This window comes from Bufo gargarizans, chromosome 8 (assembly GCF_014858855.1).
Source record: "Bufo gargarizans isolate SCDJY-AF-19 chromosome 8, ASM1485885v1, whole genome shotgun sequence".
In the NCBI taxonomy this organism is placed as follows: domain Eukaryota; kingdom Metazoa; phylum Chordata; class Amphibia; order Anura; family Bufonidae; genus Bufo; species Bufo gargarizans.
Window position 1 is genome coordinate 72844470 of NC_058087.1, and position 15200 is coordinate 72859669.

At 45.1% G+C, this 15200-nt stretch overlaps 1 protein-coding gene across 2 annotated transcripts in view; it reads left to right on the forward strand.

The window, feature by feature from the left end:
* The first annotated feature begins 856 nt into the window (after nucleotides 1-856).
* C8H3orf70 (chromosome 8 C3orf70 homolog) overlaps nucleotides 857-15200 on the forward strand; it is a 102165-nt gene continuing 87821 nt past the window's right edge. Inside the window, exons 1-2 of one of the 2 annotated variants that reach the window (XM_044303262.1) lie at nucleotides 857-897; nucleotides 10396-10649. In XM_044303262.1, the coding sequence (XP_044159197.1) occupies nucleotides 10466-10649 (184 nt within the window). In that variant the 5' untranslated portion in view covers nucleotides 857-897; nucleotides 10396-10465. The other variant, XM_044303261.1, reaches the window with a different exon arrangement.

The window sequence follows — 15200 nt, forward strand, 5'->3', positions numbered from 1 at the left end:
GTTTGTCAGTCTCCAAGTATTTGTATATAGGACTGTGTACACACATGACAGTCTCCATGTATTTCTATAGGACTGTGTGTACACATGTGTGACAGTCTCCATGAATTTCTTTAGGACTGTGTGTACACACGTGTGACAGTCTCCATGTATTTTGGACTGTGTGTACACACGTGTCAGTCTCCAAGTATTTTTATAGGACTGTATGTACACACGTGTGACAGTCTCCATGTATTTGTATAGGACTGTTTGTACACACATTTGACAGTCTCCATGTATTTCTATAGGACTGTGTGTACACACGTGTGACAGTCTCCATGTATTTCTATAGGACTGTGTACACATGTGTGTCAGTCTCCAAGTATTTGTATATAGGACTGTGTGTACACACGTGTGACAGTCTCCATGTATTTGTATATAGGATTGTGTGTACACACGTGTGACAGTCTCCATGTATTTGTATATAGGACTGTGTGTACACATGTGTCAGTCTCCAAGTATTTGTATATAGGATTGTGTGTACACACGTGTGACAGTCTCCATGTATTTGTATATAGGACTGTGTGTACACACGTGTGACAGTCTCCATGTATTTCTATAGGACTGTGTGTACACACGTGTGACAGTCTCCATGTATTTCTATAGTACTGGGTGTACACACGTGTGTCAGTCTCCATGTATTTCTATAGGACTGTGTGTACACACGTGTGTCAGTCTCCATGTATGTCTATAGGACTGTGTACACACGTGTGACAGTCGCCAGCGCTCTGTGCCCGTCACTCTCCTCAGCTGGCTGCTGTCACTTTTTTGTCTGAGGAGGGGATGTGGCGCATGCGCAGTGCCGTCCCCCTTCCACACACTGAGCTGGGTACAGAGAGAGGAGCGGCCGGAACTTCATTGGTGAGTGGCCGGTGTGGAGAGACGGTGTCCGCCGCTATTGTCCTCGGTGCTGTCACACATAGCGGGAGGAGGACTGCCCTGCACCGGGGATGCACCGCTGCCTGTGCCGTAGAGCCGGAGCACACTGTGGCTGAGAGATCCCAGTGCTGGGAAGTTGAGCGCACCCTGGGGAATCAGAGGAGCTTTCTGGCCATGGATGTCCTGCCTCACCCGGCGCCCCCACACCCGTCCGGGTGATACCGGTGAGAGTTGGGTCACTTTGTGTATTCCCTGCACAGTCCTCAGCTTTATGTGTGACTTGTGTATTTGTGTGGCCCCCAGTCATGGTGTCTGTGGATCCACAATCATCAGTCCATGAATCCTATGATTTATTTTAGGGTGTTAGAATTTTGTGCTGTGAATCTGTGATGGGCGGACTGGTCCTGACTGGTGGGCAATCATCAGATGTGTACAGATCCCTTATATCATTACCGCCAGTCTGTTTATGGGACTTGCTGGGAATTTGGAACTCTAAAATAACCCTGCAGGACCATTAAGAGTTAATAATTGTCATTCCTCTACAGCCGGATTAGACCATACTTGTGTGCAGCGGGCGGATCTGGTGTGCCCATGGGTAGGGAAGCGTCTCTGGGCAGTACAATGGGTGGATGGAGGGTGCCCACTGCTCTCCATTGTTCTCTCCTACATTTAGGGTCAGCGAGCGATGCACAGGGCTGGATGTGTTCTGCACGGGCATCTGCTTGTGACAATCCGCGGCTGATTATGGGATTGTGTCTGCCCTCTAATTACGCAACTGTAAGGAAGCGTGTTGTGGGTGACCCGAGTCAGGGCGTTAGCAGCCTATGGGCTGGCGTTATGTAGGGAGCCTTCCCTTTTACTTGTGTTTGCTGCTTTTGCTTATACTTCTGGTTTTTGGTTTTGGAAGCATTCAGAGATTCATTGCCCCCTGGACAGACCTGGGGCTAGTGGGGTCTACCCCCGGCTGTAGGTGCTGTGGGCATCCTTTGTCTGATCTTCAGCCTCAGAATTGGCGCCTTTACCAACACACATTTATAGTTATAATCTGTAGGAATCTGGTCCGTTGGCCGAAAGATTTGGACCATCATAAAAAATGATTCTTGGTTCCTCAGTTCTTCACATGTCAGAGTTGTCTAGGTCAGCGCCCAAGTGGACTGATAGAATCCGCAGACATACATGCCCGTCTACTAGAAACAAGCACAGAGACTTGCTCGTGTAGGGCATCGGTGTGAGCACCAACCTCCAGATCTCCACCATTCCAAAAAGATATTGTAGTGGAGACCCTGCCTCCCACCGATCAGATGATGAAAGTTTTCCGGAAGGTTTTTGAGGGACGTCGGTGTTAGCATTGTCTAGTTGGGCGCTGTCTAATTCTCCTGAACTGACTGAGACGGGCATGGTTTGTGCATGAGGCTGGCGCATAAGGGTTTGTTGCCTTAGGGCATGTTCACACTTGGCAGATTTTTGCAGAAATCTAAACAAATCCATGGCATGCATGTGAGTGGCTTTCCACGCTCCTTATTCAGAGTAATTACATTTCTGCAAAAAATCTATGAAGTGTTGTATACTGTCTCAGGGCGGTGAGTCTGATGGGTGTTTAGAAATTTTAGAATTTTTATTTTTTTGAGGTTGTAGGTGCAACTTTTATTTGACAATTGCAAAGCGTTACCTGGCTGCTGACTGTATAGGAAAGATTGCAGATTTGCGGAATGTCAGTTCATGCTTGAATATCGCTGTGTAGGGTGAACCCTGAGAGAGACAAATCCACAGGAGAAATCTGCATGTAAGGCCTAGTTCACACGAACGTATGGCTTTTATAGTTTTTTGCGGTCCTGTTTTTCACGGATCCAGTTGTTCCGTTTTTGAGTTCCGTTGTGTTTCCGTTTCCGTTCCGTTGTTCCGTTCCGTTTTTCCGTATGCCATGTACAGTTTACAGTAATTACATAGGAAAAATTGGGCTGGCCATAACATTTTCAATAGATGGTTCAGAAAAAACGGAACGGAAACGGAAGACATACGGATGCATTTCCGTATGTGTTCCGTTTTTTTTGCGGATCCATTGACTTGAATGGAGCCACGACCCGTGATTTACGGCCAAATATAGGACAAGCTCTATCTTTCAACGGAACGGAAAAACTGGAAACGGAAGGCATACGGAACACATTCAGTTTTTTTTGCGGAACCATTGAAATGAATGGTTCCGTATACGGAACACAAAAAAACGGCCCGTACACCCGCAAAAAAAACGTTCGTGTGAACTAGGCCTAAGGGCTCATGCACAGGAACGGGTGCCGCCCATGCCCGCAAACAGTGGGTCCGCAGTATATGGGCACCAGCCGTGTGCACACCGTATCACTGGTGCAGACCCATTCACTTAAATGAGTCCGCATTCCGGAAGATACGGAGCAGAAGGCCACGGAAGCACTACGACGCTTATATACACTGTATATCGGGATCCATGAGGGTCTTAAAGGGGCTGTCCAGGCTTTTTCTATTGATGACCTACCCTCAGGATAGGTCATTGGTATCAGATGAAGCAGGGGTTGGACACCAGGCACCTCCACTGATCAGCTGTTTGAGGAGATGGTGCGCACTTGCCGTCTCCCGTCTCTATTCCTGTTCACCTCTTCTGTCCATAGACAGCAGCAGCGGACAGGAAGAAAGAAGGGAGACGGCACGTGCGCACTGCGCGCGCTGTCTTCTCATGCGGCTGATCGTCGGAGGTGCCTGTGTCTGACCCCCGCCGGTCTGATACTGATGACCTATCCTGAGGATAGGTCATCAATAGAAAAAGCCTGGACAACCCCTTTACTCTCCTGACATGTCATTTTCAGTAACTCCTTGAATTCCCCCTGTAATAACAATTCTGTGCTGGTAGTGTCAGACTGTGGAACACATTCCCAACTGGTAACACCCATCTGTACCTTTACTACAAACTGCTGACAATTAATTAATAAACTTTTAGTAGAAATAACAGGGGACTGACACTACCCAGAATTGTTCTTAGGCTACTTTCGCATTTGGTGTGGATCAGTCATGGATCTTCACAGACGGATCCGTTCAGATAATACATCCGTCTGCATCCGTTCAGTACGGATCCGTTTGTATTATCTTTAACATAGCCAAAACAAATCTGTCTTGAACACCAGTGAAAGTCAATGGAGGACGGATCCGTTTTCTACTGTGCCAGATTGTATCAGTGAAAACGGATCCGTCCCCATTGACTTGCATTGTGTGTCAGGACGGATCCGTTTGGCTCAGTTTCGTCAGACGGACACCAAAACACTGCAGGCAGCGTTTTGGTGTCCGCCTCTAGAACGGAATGGAGACGGAACGGAGGCAAACTGATGCATTCTGAGCGGATCAATTCAGAATGCATTAGGGCAAAACTGATCCGTTTTGGACCGCTTGTGAGAGCCCTGAACAAATCTCACAAACGGAAAGCCAAAACGCCAGTGTGAAAGTAGACTAACATGGGCAGGGTTTGGGAATGCAAGTAATTACTAATACAGACATGTCAGGAGAGCTCCTGACGAAGCTGAGGCGAAACGCACGTCGGGGTCCTTAGCCTGTCCTGTGCCTGTTGTCTCTGCCCTCCACCATGTCTCAGGGTATGCTGTGATTTTCCATCTGATACCTATGGTTGAGTTTTTTGCTTACAGCTCTCTAGTAAGTCTGGTTTATGGGGTCTCATTTATGTATTTATTTTGAGTATCCCATATGGGCATTACTTTTTGTCCATGTCCTTATCTGTGATATATTAGGATCCAGCGCTCGAGCCTCATCCTGCAGCTACGCACTCAGGTGATGATCACAGGTAGTATTACTTTCTAGGGTTTATATATTACATAACCGCTTCCTTTCTGTGAATGACCACATTGCGTATTTTATACATGCCCTACATGTGTTCCATCTTGTGGTGGGTTATAGAGACACCGGCCGGGGGACTGCGGCATCCGGAGTTTTTCTGCTGACTCTTTAAATTTCTTTTTTGTTATCCCTAATATTCTGTATATCATGTATTGTCTATTATTATGAAATAAAATATATTTTTTTAATATATTGGGCATCCATTTGTTGTTGAACGACACTTTAGGTTTACATATGTCAGGAGAGGGGACAGCTCCTCTTCAACTTATTATAGGGGTGGCCCCACCTCATAAAGTGATGGCATTTTTCTTTATGTTCGGCGGGGTCCGACCTTTGGGAACCCACTGATCCTGTGAACGGCCACAGCTCTGATTCGGCACTCTGACTTCCTCAGTCATAAAGTGGTGGCATATACTAGCAATGTGCCATCTCTGTGAGGTGGAAATTGAACCCCCTCAATCGGTTTAGATCATCATGTATGGCCTAATTTGGTTCAACTTATTTAGGGAATGTTCACATGCAGCAGATTTGTTGCAGACATTTCTGTGACTGTTCTACATGTCTGAATGGGGTTGGTAAAGATGTAAGCACATGCTGCAGAGACAGCCACATCAGAGTATGGGAGACCCCCTTAGGGCTCATGCACAGTACAGCTCTGAACGGCCGTGCAGGCTCCATCAGACTCATGGATACCTCAGAAACGTGACGACACGTTCATGTGGCCTGGACGCAGTGAATGGGGGTGAGCTATACAGTGTACGGCGCTGTGCTTGGTGAGCAAGGAAAAGGCTGCGGGGCTCACAGGAGCATCGGTGCCTTCTCATACAGCTGATCGGTGGGGTCCTGGATGTTGGACCCTGCCGATCAGATACTGATGACCTATCCTGAGTATTGGTCATCTTTTTAAAAGTCTTGATAAACCCTTTTAAAATGACTTTTTCAGTAGCCTGGAAACAACTGCTGTAGATAATAAAGGATCATGCACATGGCTGTGTACAGAGTTGTATCAGGGCTGCGCTCCAGGTGCAGGATCCGGCTGCTGTACTTCTGTATGCATTCGATTACATATGAGGGCGTACAGAGTTTTATTTTCTAATTCTGTACAGATCCAGCAGTAATAAAATTGTGGTGTATGTACGAAAGTCTTCGCCCCTAGAAGCACAGGCCTAATAGTCAACTGACCCTATTTTAAAGGGGTTTTCCAGGCGTCTCGGGTCAGGTCATTAATATCTGATCAGTGAGGGTCTGTCACGCAGCACTCCCAACCTTCAGCCATTACCTGCTCCGGGCTTGAGTGAATGAAGCTTCGGATCATAGATCCGAAATCTATTCGTTCAAAAACGTAGTTTTTAATACTCGTTCGACTTCGGGCAATACGAGCCAATACATTTGAATGCTGTACAGAAACAGCATTAAAAACAATGTTTTTGAACGAATAGACTTTGGATCTATGATCCGAAACTCGATTTGCTCAAGCCTAGCTGGAACCAGCGCTTTTAAGGGAACAGCTCCGCTCAAAATGTAGTGGCCGTTCTGGTTACTGCAGTCCGTCGCCATTCACTTCATGAGCTGCAGTCACCTGACACAGCCACCACATTTTGAGCTGAGCTGTGCTTGCTGGTTCCAGTGCTGGAAGCTGCAGGTAATGGCTGATGGATGGGGGTACGGGGTGTCGGACCCTCACTGATTGGATATGTCATCAGAATCGGGAGCCTGGAAAACCCTTTAAAGGGGTTATCCCATCTTAGACAATGGGGGCATATCTCTAGGATATGCCCCCATTGTCTGAAAGGTGCGGGTCCCACCTCTGGGACCCGCACCTACAAGGAGAACGGAGCCGGGGAGAGTTGTGGCTGGAGGACCCCGGGGTCCGTCCACCACCGGTCGCAGCTCCCCGTCTCTCCCATTGAAGTGAATGGGAGCGCTCCACGCATGCGCGGCCACCGCTCCCATTTATTTCTATGGGGCTGACGGAAATAGCCGAGCCAGCGCTCAGCTATTTTCTGCGGCTCCATAGAAATGAATGGAGGGCGGCTGCGCATGCGCAGTGCGCCCTCCTCCACTTTCTCTGCTCCGTTCTCCTTGTAGGTGAGTGGAATAGGTCCAGATGCGTTGCAGATGCGATCAGTGAAAAAATGTGCGATTTTGCAAGCAAGTTCATTTAGTTTTGTCTGCGATCGCGTTCAGTTTTTATTGCGCGGGTGTAATGCGTTTTAATGCGTTTTGCACAGCCCCATTCACTTCTATTGGGCCAGCGTTGCGTGAAAATCGCAGAATATAGAACATGCTGCGATTATATTTTTTTCACACAAGTGATGCGTGAAAACCAACGCTCATGTACACAGCCCTATTGAAATGAATGGGTCCGGATTCGGTGGGGTGCAATGCCCCACTCTAGCAGAAAGCATTACGAATTGCACCCGCGCTGAATACTCGCTTGTGTGAAAGGGCCCTAATTGTCATTGTTCAGCACATATATCAGACAAATCTCCTGACGTATACCATACAGTGCATACCTCATCCATAGGCTGCCATGTTGAAAAGAAACAGAACTGACCCTAAGGTCCACAACTCCAGACAAATTCACAGCAGTTCTCATAAGTGAACGATAGATCTGCAATCAAATCACCCAAAATGTGGGTGGAAACTGAATGGTTGAATCTGGTTGCTATGGGCAACTAAGCCAGTTCTACTTTACACCAGTTTGATAAATCCCTCCCTTGGTCTTTACTAGTTGGTTTATTTAACTTGTATGATATAAAATTGGCTATCACGTCTTCACACTAGCGGCACGAACCTCCGGCAGGCTGTTCCGTCAGGGGAACAGCCTGTTGGATCCGTCCTGCCGCTAGTGAACGTGTGCCCCCGGACTGCCCCTCTGTCCCCAGAGGCTGCCGGAGTAAATGTCTGACATGTCCTAGTTTTATTCCGGCAGCCTCTCGCTGTGCCTCCGCCGGAACTCTGCCCCCATTATAGTCAATTGGGACGGAGCGGCAGTCCGGGGGCACACGTTCACTAGAGGCAGGACGGATCCGACAGGTCCGTGCCGCTAGTGTAAAAATAGCCTTATGTGACAGGAATCTAATAATCAATGGTCTCGTAGTGGGTGACTGCTCGTCAGGTCTTATTTTCTGAGTTATATAAAGAATAGGTTAATGAACTTACCTATGTATATCTAGCCTGCCTCATAGCGCGGTGTGTGGTTGCTAGGTAACGTTGAAGGCAGTTCTCTCGAAGTCCTGGGTTGTCACCCACTTCTTGCTGTTCCCGTTGCCCAGACAGATATGGTTACAGCCTAGTGCCGATATGCAGGCAGAATTATTTTTAGGGGCCTAAATGTAGTTCTGGCTCTATGGCGGCATGAGGTTGGCTGCGGTTCTTAGTAAGCTTGTGGCAAAACTGCAGCCGTCACATAAATCCAGTGATTTCAGTGGATAGAAAGTTACAAGGGACCATCAGGTCTATTGTACAGTCAGTGATGGATCTGGAGACAAGTCACTGACAGGTTTGGCTTAGTGCTTTACCCTTAAAGGGGTAGTCGACTTTACTTTTATTGATGACCTATTTTCAGGATAGGTAATCAATATCAGATTGGCGGGATTCCGACTCCCAGCACCCCCACCGATCAGCTGTTGGAAGAAAAGGCCGCACTCGTACGAGCACTGCCTTCTCTTCATTATTTATCTGCTCATCGTCACAACCGCGGCACTTAGCCGCGTAATTACATCTCGGACGTCCCATTCACTTCTATAGGACGGCTCTGTAGTATACACTTGAATAGGAAGGAGCCGTCCTATAGAAGTGAATGGGACGGCTGAGATGTAATTACGCTGCTCAGTGCTGCGGTTGTGACGATGAGCAGATAAATAATGAAATGCAAACGGCATTTATCATGTAGAGAAAGTTAATATAAGGCACTTACTAATGTATTGTGATTGTCCATAATGTCTCCTTCGCTGGCTGGATTCATTTTTCTATCACATTATACACTGCTCATATCCAGGGGTTACGACCACCCTGGAATCCATCAGTGGTGGTCGTGCTTGCACACTATAGGACAAAGTTCCAGCCTCTCTGGTGGCCAGGACTGTGGGAGTGCGCATAGTCCTTTTCCTATATTGTGCAAGCACGACCACCACTGATGGATTGCAGGGTGGTCGCAACCCCTGGATATGAGCAGATGGAAAAATGAATCAAGCCAGCAAGGAAGACAACATGGACAATCGCAATACATTAGTAAGTGCCTTGTATTAAAGAGGACCTTTCACCAGAATAAAACTTCTAAAGTAACTATACAGGCGGCACCCAGGGACCCCCCTGCACTTACTGTTATACCTGGGCGCCGCTCCGTTCTCCCGTTATTGCCTCCGGTATCTTCACAGTTAGGCTCCACCCAGGGGAACCTGCCGGCGCCTCCTTCTCCCATGCTGCAGCGCTGGCCAATCACAGCGCTCAGCTCATAGCTTTTTTCTCTCTCAGGCTATGAGCTGAGCGCTGTGATTGGCCAGCGCTGCAGCATGGGAGAATGAGCCGACGGCAGGTCGGGAGAACGGGAGAACGGAGCGGCGCCCAGGTATAACGGTAAGTGCAGGGGTGTCCCTGGGCGCCGCTCTACATGCCTGTATAGTTAGTTTAGAAGTTTTATTCTGGTGAAAGGTCCTCTTTAACTTTGTCTACATGATAAATGCCACTTGCTGAAGTGAGACAAGCCCTTTACGGTTTTGTTAACACCTGCATTACAGAACATTTTATTTATTTATTTTTTATTGTCAAAACAATGGACTCTATGATAGAACAGGAGAGGCCCCATTATTAATCATTGGGGTCTATTGGGCATTGATGGTGACTCTTGTTCTTTCCATTTTATACCAGAAGCCACGATGCCACCATCACCCTTACTTGCTATGTACTTTCTTCAGAGTTGGCCTCTTCTCTCTATTCCTGTAGGGCACAGCGATGATCAGTAACGGCAGCTTCATGCATTATCTGCAGGACACCTCCTGCCTTCTCACCTTTTTGTCCCTCTTCTAACGTTTTACTGCAGCTCGGCTTGTTCAGTTTAGCTGCTGTGTATAAGCACTAGCTCACCAGGAATGAGAGACAATTTTCTTTATAGCAAAGACAGAATAAATTGTAAACCTAAACAAAATAATCATTACGAAGATCCAGTTATGTGCCACATATAATACAACTTCATTTCAATCCAGGATTCTCATAGATTTTTTGTGCTTTTGGTCATGTTGTATATGGTGTAGATATCTTCTGCTAGAGTGGGTCATTTTTGCTTCTTGCGTTGTATGCTGACAGCAGTTGTCACTGTGAGGATTGGATAAAACTAGGCAACTACTTGCTGTCTTCCATATCTTCATACTGACTTCTTCCTTCATTCTCAGTAATAAGGTTCTAGAGCAGGAAAGTGTCTTCAAAAGTCTACCAAGAGATGCCTCCTAGTGCAGCGCGAGAGGGGAATATGTCTTCTAGTGACAGTGGGAATGAGAAAGTAGTACTATCTGTTTGCTATGGGCTTAGTATTTTGCCCGTCAGTGAATCTGTATCACCGTGGTGTGACTTGTCTCAATGGATTTGCACTCACAGAGTATTTCCTTCCAGTTTCAGGCATCCTGTGTTCACCCAGCTCCCGGCACATCTCTCCTGCCTCCGAAGAGGCTTCCAGGCAGAGATGACAGCCACAGCTGCCCATAAGTGCCTGAAGAATGACAAGGTGGACGAAGCGCAAGCTTTGGCCAGGAGCTGTGCAGGAAGACCGGATTTCAAGCCCTGTGATGGACTGTCCATCTGTGCCACCCACAGTCATGGCAAGTGCTTCAGACTCCATTGGTGCTGTCACTTGGGCTGGTGCCACTGTAAGTCCACATTATAGTTTGGTTTATTGTACTTTGTCATGTGCATGGCTAAAAGGCAGTTCTGTAAAAGGTAACTGGTGTTGTATAGTCTATATCAAGCACCCATAAAAATGCCCCCCCCCCCCCCCATTTAATGGACAAATAGATAATATATAATAAAATAATGTTGGGTTGGTCGTAATTTTTTAAGGTATTCTGACTACCGTACTCAATAGGTTTACAAAGTCATGAAATAATGCATCTCCTACTTCAGAAACACATTTACCCCATATATCAGGCTGTTCACGACTAATAGAATGGTATATATGTTTTATTACTTTCATTAGTGAGAAGCTGGCATCAAGAGGTACAGTATAGTCAGGATAGTGAGAGAAAAATATATAATTACCGAATAATTCTTACTTGCTAGGTATGCCATCAGCAATAATATATTATCATTATTTATTATTAAAGTGCCCTTCATTACATGGCGCTATATATATATATATATATATATATATATATATATATATATATATATATATATATAAAAAACAAGTACAATAAGACTACTTTCACACTTGCAGTAGCAGGGTCCTGCAGGCTGTTCCGTCAGGGGAAGAGCCTGCTGGATCTGTGTTAAGGCTAGCCCACCGTGCTGCTGGAAGTCCACTCCGGCACCATTCACTATAATGGGGGCGGGGCGGAGGTCCGGCCGCAGCACGGCAAACAAGCCAAGAGGCGGCTAGACAAAAAGCGCAGCATGCTGTAGTTATTGTTCTGTCTCCTCACGGCATGTTTGCAGTGCTGCGGCATGTGGTTTTTAAACTTGTACAATTCTGACTAATAGAGGACTTGCAAGATTGTGAGCTCTTGTGGGCAGGGTCCTCTCTCCCTCTGTACCAGTCAATAGTTTGTTGTTTACTGTATTTTTTTCTATTATGTAGGTGTAACCCCCCTCTTGATATACAATGTCATGGAATTAATAGTGCTTTCAAATAAATAATAATTATACAATTTGTTAGGAAAACGCTTTATCGAGTGTAACTGCCATTCCGGTTTGAATAGTCTTCAGGAGAACCTGTCTTCAGTATTCGGTTCTACTGAGTGCTGAAGACACCTGTGTCAGATAGGCAGGTGATGGGCAGTGATAGTAAGTGCACATGTATATAATTAGGGATTGAGGTAGTGACAAGAGGCGGATTGGAAACCTCTGTATGTTACACACGGTCTTCAGTGCTCAGTAAAATACTGAAGACTGACTCTTACTTAGCAATACTGTTAGGCCCCTTTCACACGGGCGAGTATTCCGCGCCGATGCGATGGGTGAGTTGAATGCATTGCACCCGCACTGAATCCCGACCCATTCATTTCTATGGGGTTGTTCACATGAGGGGTGATTTTCATGCATCACTTGTGCGTTGCATGAAAATCGCAGCATGCTCCTCTTTGTGCGTTTTTCACGCAACACAGGCCCCAACGCAAGCAAGTGCGGATGCGGTGCGATTTTCACGCACTGTTGCTAGGAGACGATCGGGATGGAGACCCGATCATTATTATTTTCCCTTATAACATGGTTATAAGGGAAAATTAATAGCATTCTGATCACAGAATGCCTAGTAAAATAGCGCTGGAGGGGTTAAAAAAATAATTTAACTCCCCTTAATCCACTTGCTCGTGCAGCCCGGCATCTCATTTCGTCTTGATCTTAGCTCTGTGTAGCAACAAGGACCTTTGGTGACGTCACAGTCATCACATGATCCATCACATGATCTTTTACCATGGTGATGGATCATGTGATGACCGGAGTGACGTCACTACAGGTCCTGTTACTGCACACAGCTAAGATGAAGACAGAAGGAGATGCCGACTACGCGAGCAAGTGGATTAAGGTGAGTTAAATTATTTTAATTTTATTTTTAACCCCTCCAGCGCTATTTAACTATGCATTCTGTATTCAGAATGCTAATATTTTCCCTTATAACCATGTTATAAGGGAAAATAATACAATCTACAGAACACCGATCCCAAGCCCGAACTTCTGTGAAGAAGTTCGGGTTTGGGTACCAAACACGCGCGATTTTTCTCACGCGAGTGCAAACCACATTACAATGTTTTGCACTCGCGCAGACAAATCGCGGGTGTTCCCGCAATGCACCCGCACATTTTCCCGCAACGCCCGTCTGAAAGAGGCCTTAGAGCTTTGCTAAGAAGACTCTTTACACCCTGTTTTCTAGTACAAAAAAATCTTTCCCTAATGAAGTATATAACAAAAATGTAGCCCTGTCCCTACACTACATCACCGAAATGACAGTTACACCTTAAGGGGGTTGTCTCCTCTGAGACATTAGGGACATATCGTTAGGATATTCCACCAATGTCAGATATGTGGAGGTCCAACCTCTGGAACCTACACCTATCTTGAGAACAGCCCCCTAAAAAGTGAAGGAAAGCGCACTACATATGCTCGGTCTGCTCTCTATTAATTTCTATGGTAGTTCCGAAAATAGTTGAGCACACTAACGTTATTTTTTCGGAAGTCGCATAGAAATTAATGAAGAGCGCACTGCCCAAGCGCAACCACCACTTTGTTTACTTCTGTGGGACTGCCGGAGATAGCCGAGCCAGCGCTCGGCTATTTATGCCAGTCTCATAAAAATTAATGGAGGGTGGGTGCACATGCACAGCTGCTCTCCGCTCACTTAGAGGGTCCTATTTTGGAGAGGTGGGACATCCACCTATCTGCCATTGGTTGAATATCCTGGCGATATGCCACCAATGTCTCAGATGAGACAACCCCTTTAAGCTCTGCCTGGGAGAAGCAGGCTAAATGACATGAAGGTCCTGAAACAGACCCTTTACTTGTGCTGCATTAATATTGACTAATACAGTATGAGCGATAAGGGGACAGGGAACTAAATGTGTCACCTTTTACTGGAAGTTATATTTTTGTCAACTTTGGTGATTACATACATAGTGTGCGCAAGTAGATGAACATACAAGGCCAGCGTGGCAGTATGACAGTTATATTCATGTAGTCCATAAGTCTGAATGATGACACAGTCGAGGCTTACTACAATTGTACACATTGTATTGAACAATGCCGTGCTGATACATTGCACCTGCTGTGCGCAGAATTACCTAAATGGATACAATTATAACAAACTTTCATTGTGTAGGTGTTTTTTCATCCTCTGTAATGTAAAACTGATTCAGCATGTATTCTATGAAATAAGAGTGTGAAAATAGACTTACATGTACACTCGTCCCTAGGTCATGAATCGTTCTGCTCGGAAAAGGGGGCATGATTTTGGTGGTGGGAATAGTTCTATATTAGAGCATTTAATGTCACGCCACAGCTTTTTATATCTGGAATTTAATGTCGGTAAAGTACTGTGGCTCAGACATATCTGTCAGCTCCCGCTCCTTTTTCCGTACTGCATGATCACATACATATGCTGTATTGCATATTGACTATCTAGAATGATTTTTACCAAATGACTGGTAAAACGTGTATGTATGCACGTGTGTGTGCGTATATATATATATATATATATATATATATATATACACACACACACAAAAATATCTGAATTCCACAGTAAGAAAGGATTGCAGTGGGGGCTCTCAGATATCGTGTAGTGATCAGGACTCCCACGCTACATATGGCTCTCTGTTCATTGCTGAGTGACAAGCATGCCATATGTGCCCAGTTTTCAGAGCAGCTAGGAAACACTGGGCGCATTACCAGAATCAATGGTTTAGTATTATGCTGTTTTACTGTATTATAAAGCTATCTATAAATGACAAGGGGTTAACCCAGGACATTTGTAACATTATTCTGCTTAGATTCTAGCAGTAAATAGGCTTTTCAGATCAGGGCAGTTTTAGGTTTCATAGGAGCAAAAAATGTCAAATGTTGCTGTGTTTTATGTTCTTTATTTTGCATATATTATTATGTTATAACGATATTGTGTTGTTTAATTCTTTTTACACTTAGTAGTATTTATTTCTACATTCAGTATTGTGTTGTTACTTATTTTTACATTTAGTATAGTGTTAATTCTTTTTACACTTACGTAGTATTATTTATTCTTATATTCAGTATTGTATTGTTACCGATATTTACATTTTAGTATTGTGTTGTTGCTTATTTTTACATTTAGTATTGTGTTGTTACTAGGGATGAGCGAACTCCTGTTCTCAAGTTCGGCGTACAAGGTTCGTGTTATCTGAGAATTCCGTTATGGATTCCGCTACCATGGACCCTAAGTTATGGTCCATGGTAGCGTAATCCGTAACGGAATTCTTAAGATAACCCAAACTTTGTACGCAGAAGTTCGCTTAACGCTAGTTACTTATTTTTTTATTTAGTATTGTGTTGTTAATTCTTTTTACACTTAGTATTATTTACTTTATATTCAGTATTGTATTGTTACTTATTTTTACATTTAGTATTGTGTTTAATTGCCTATTGTCCAGCTCCAGAAAGTAGTTTGGCCTTGGTGTGTTTTTATTTTATTTTTATACAAGTTAAGTATCTTCAGTGCAGGAACGTTGTTATGATATGAC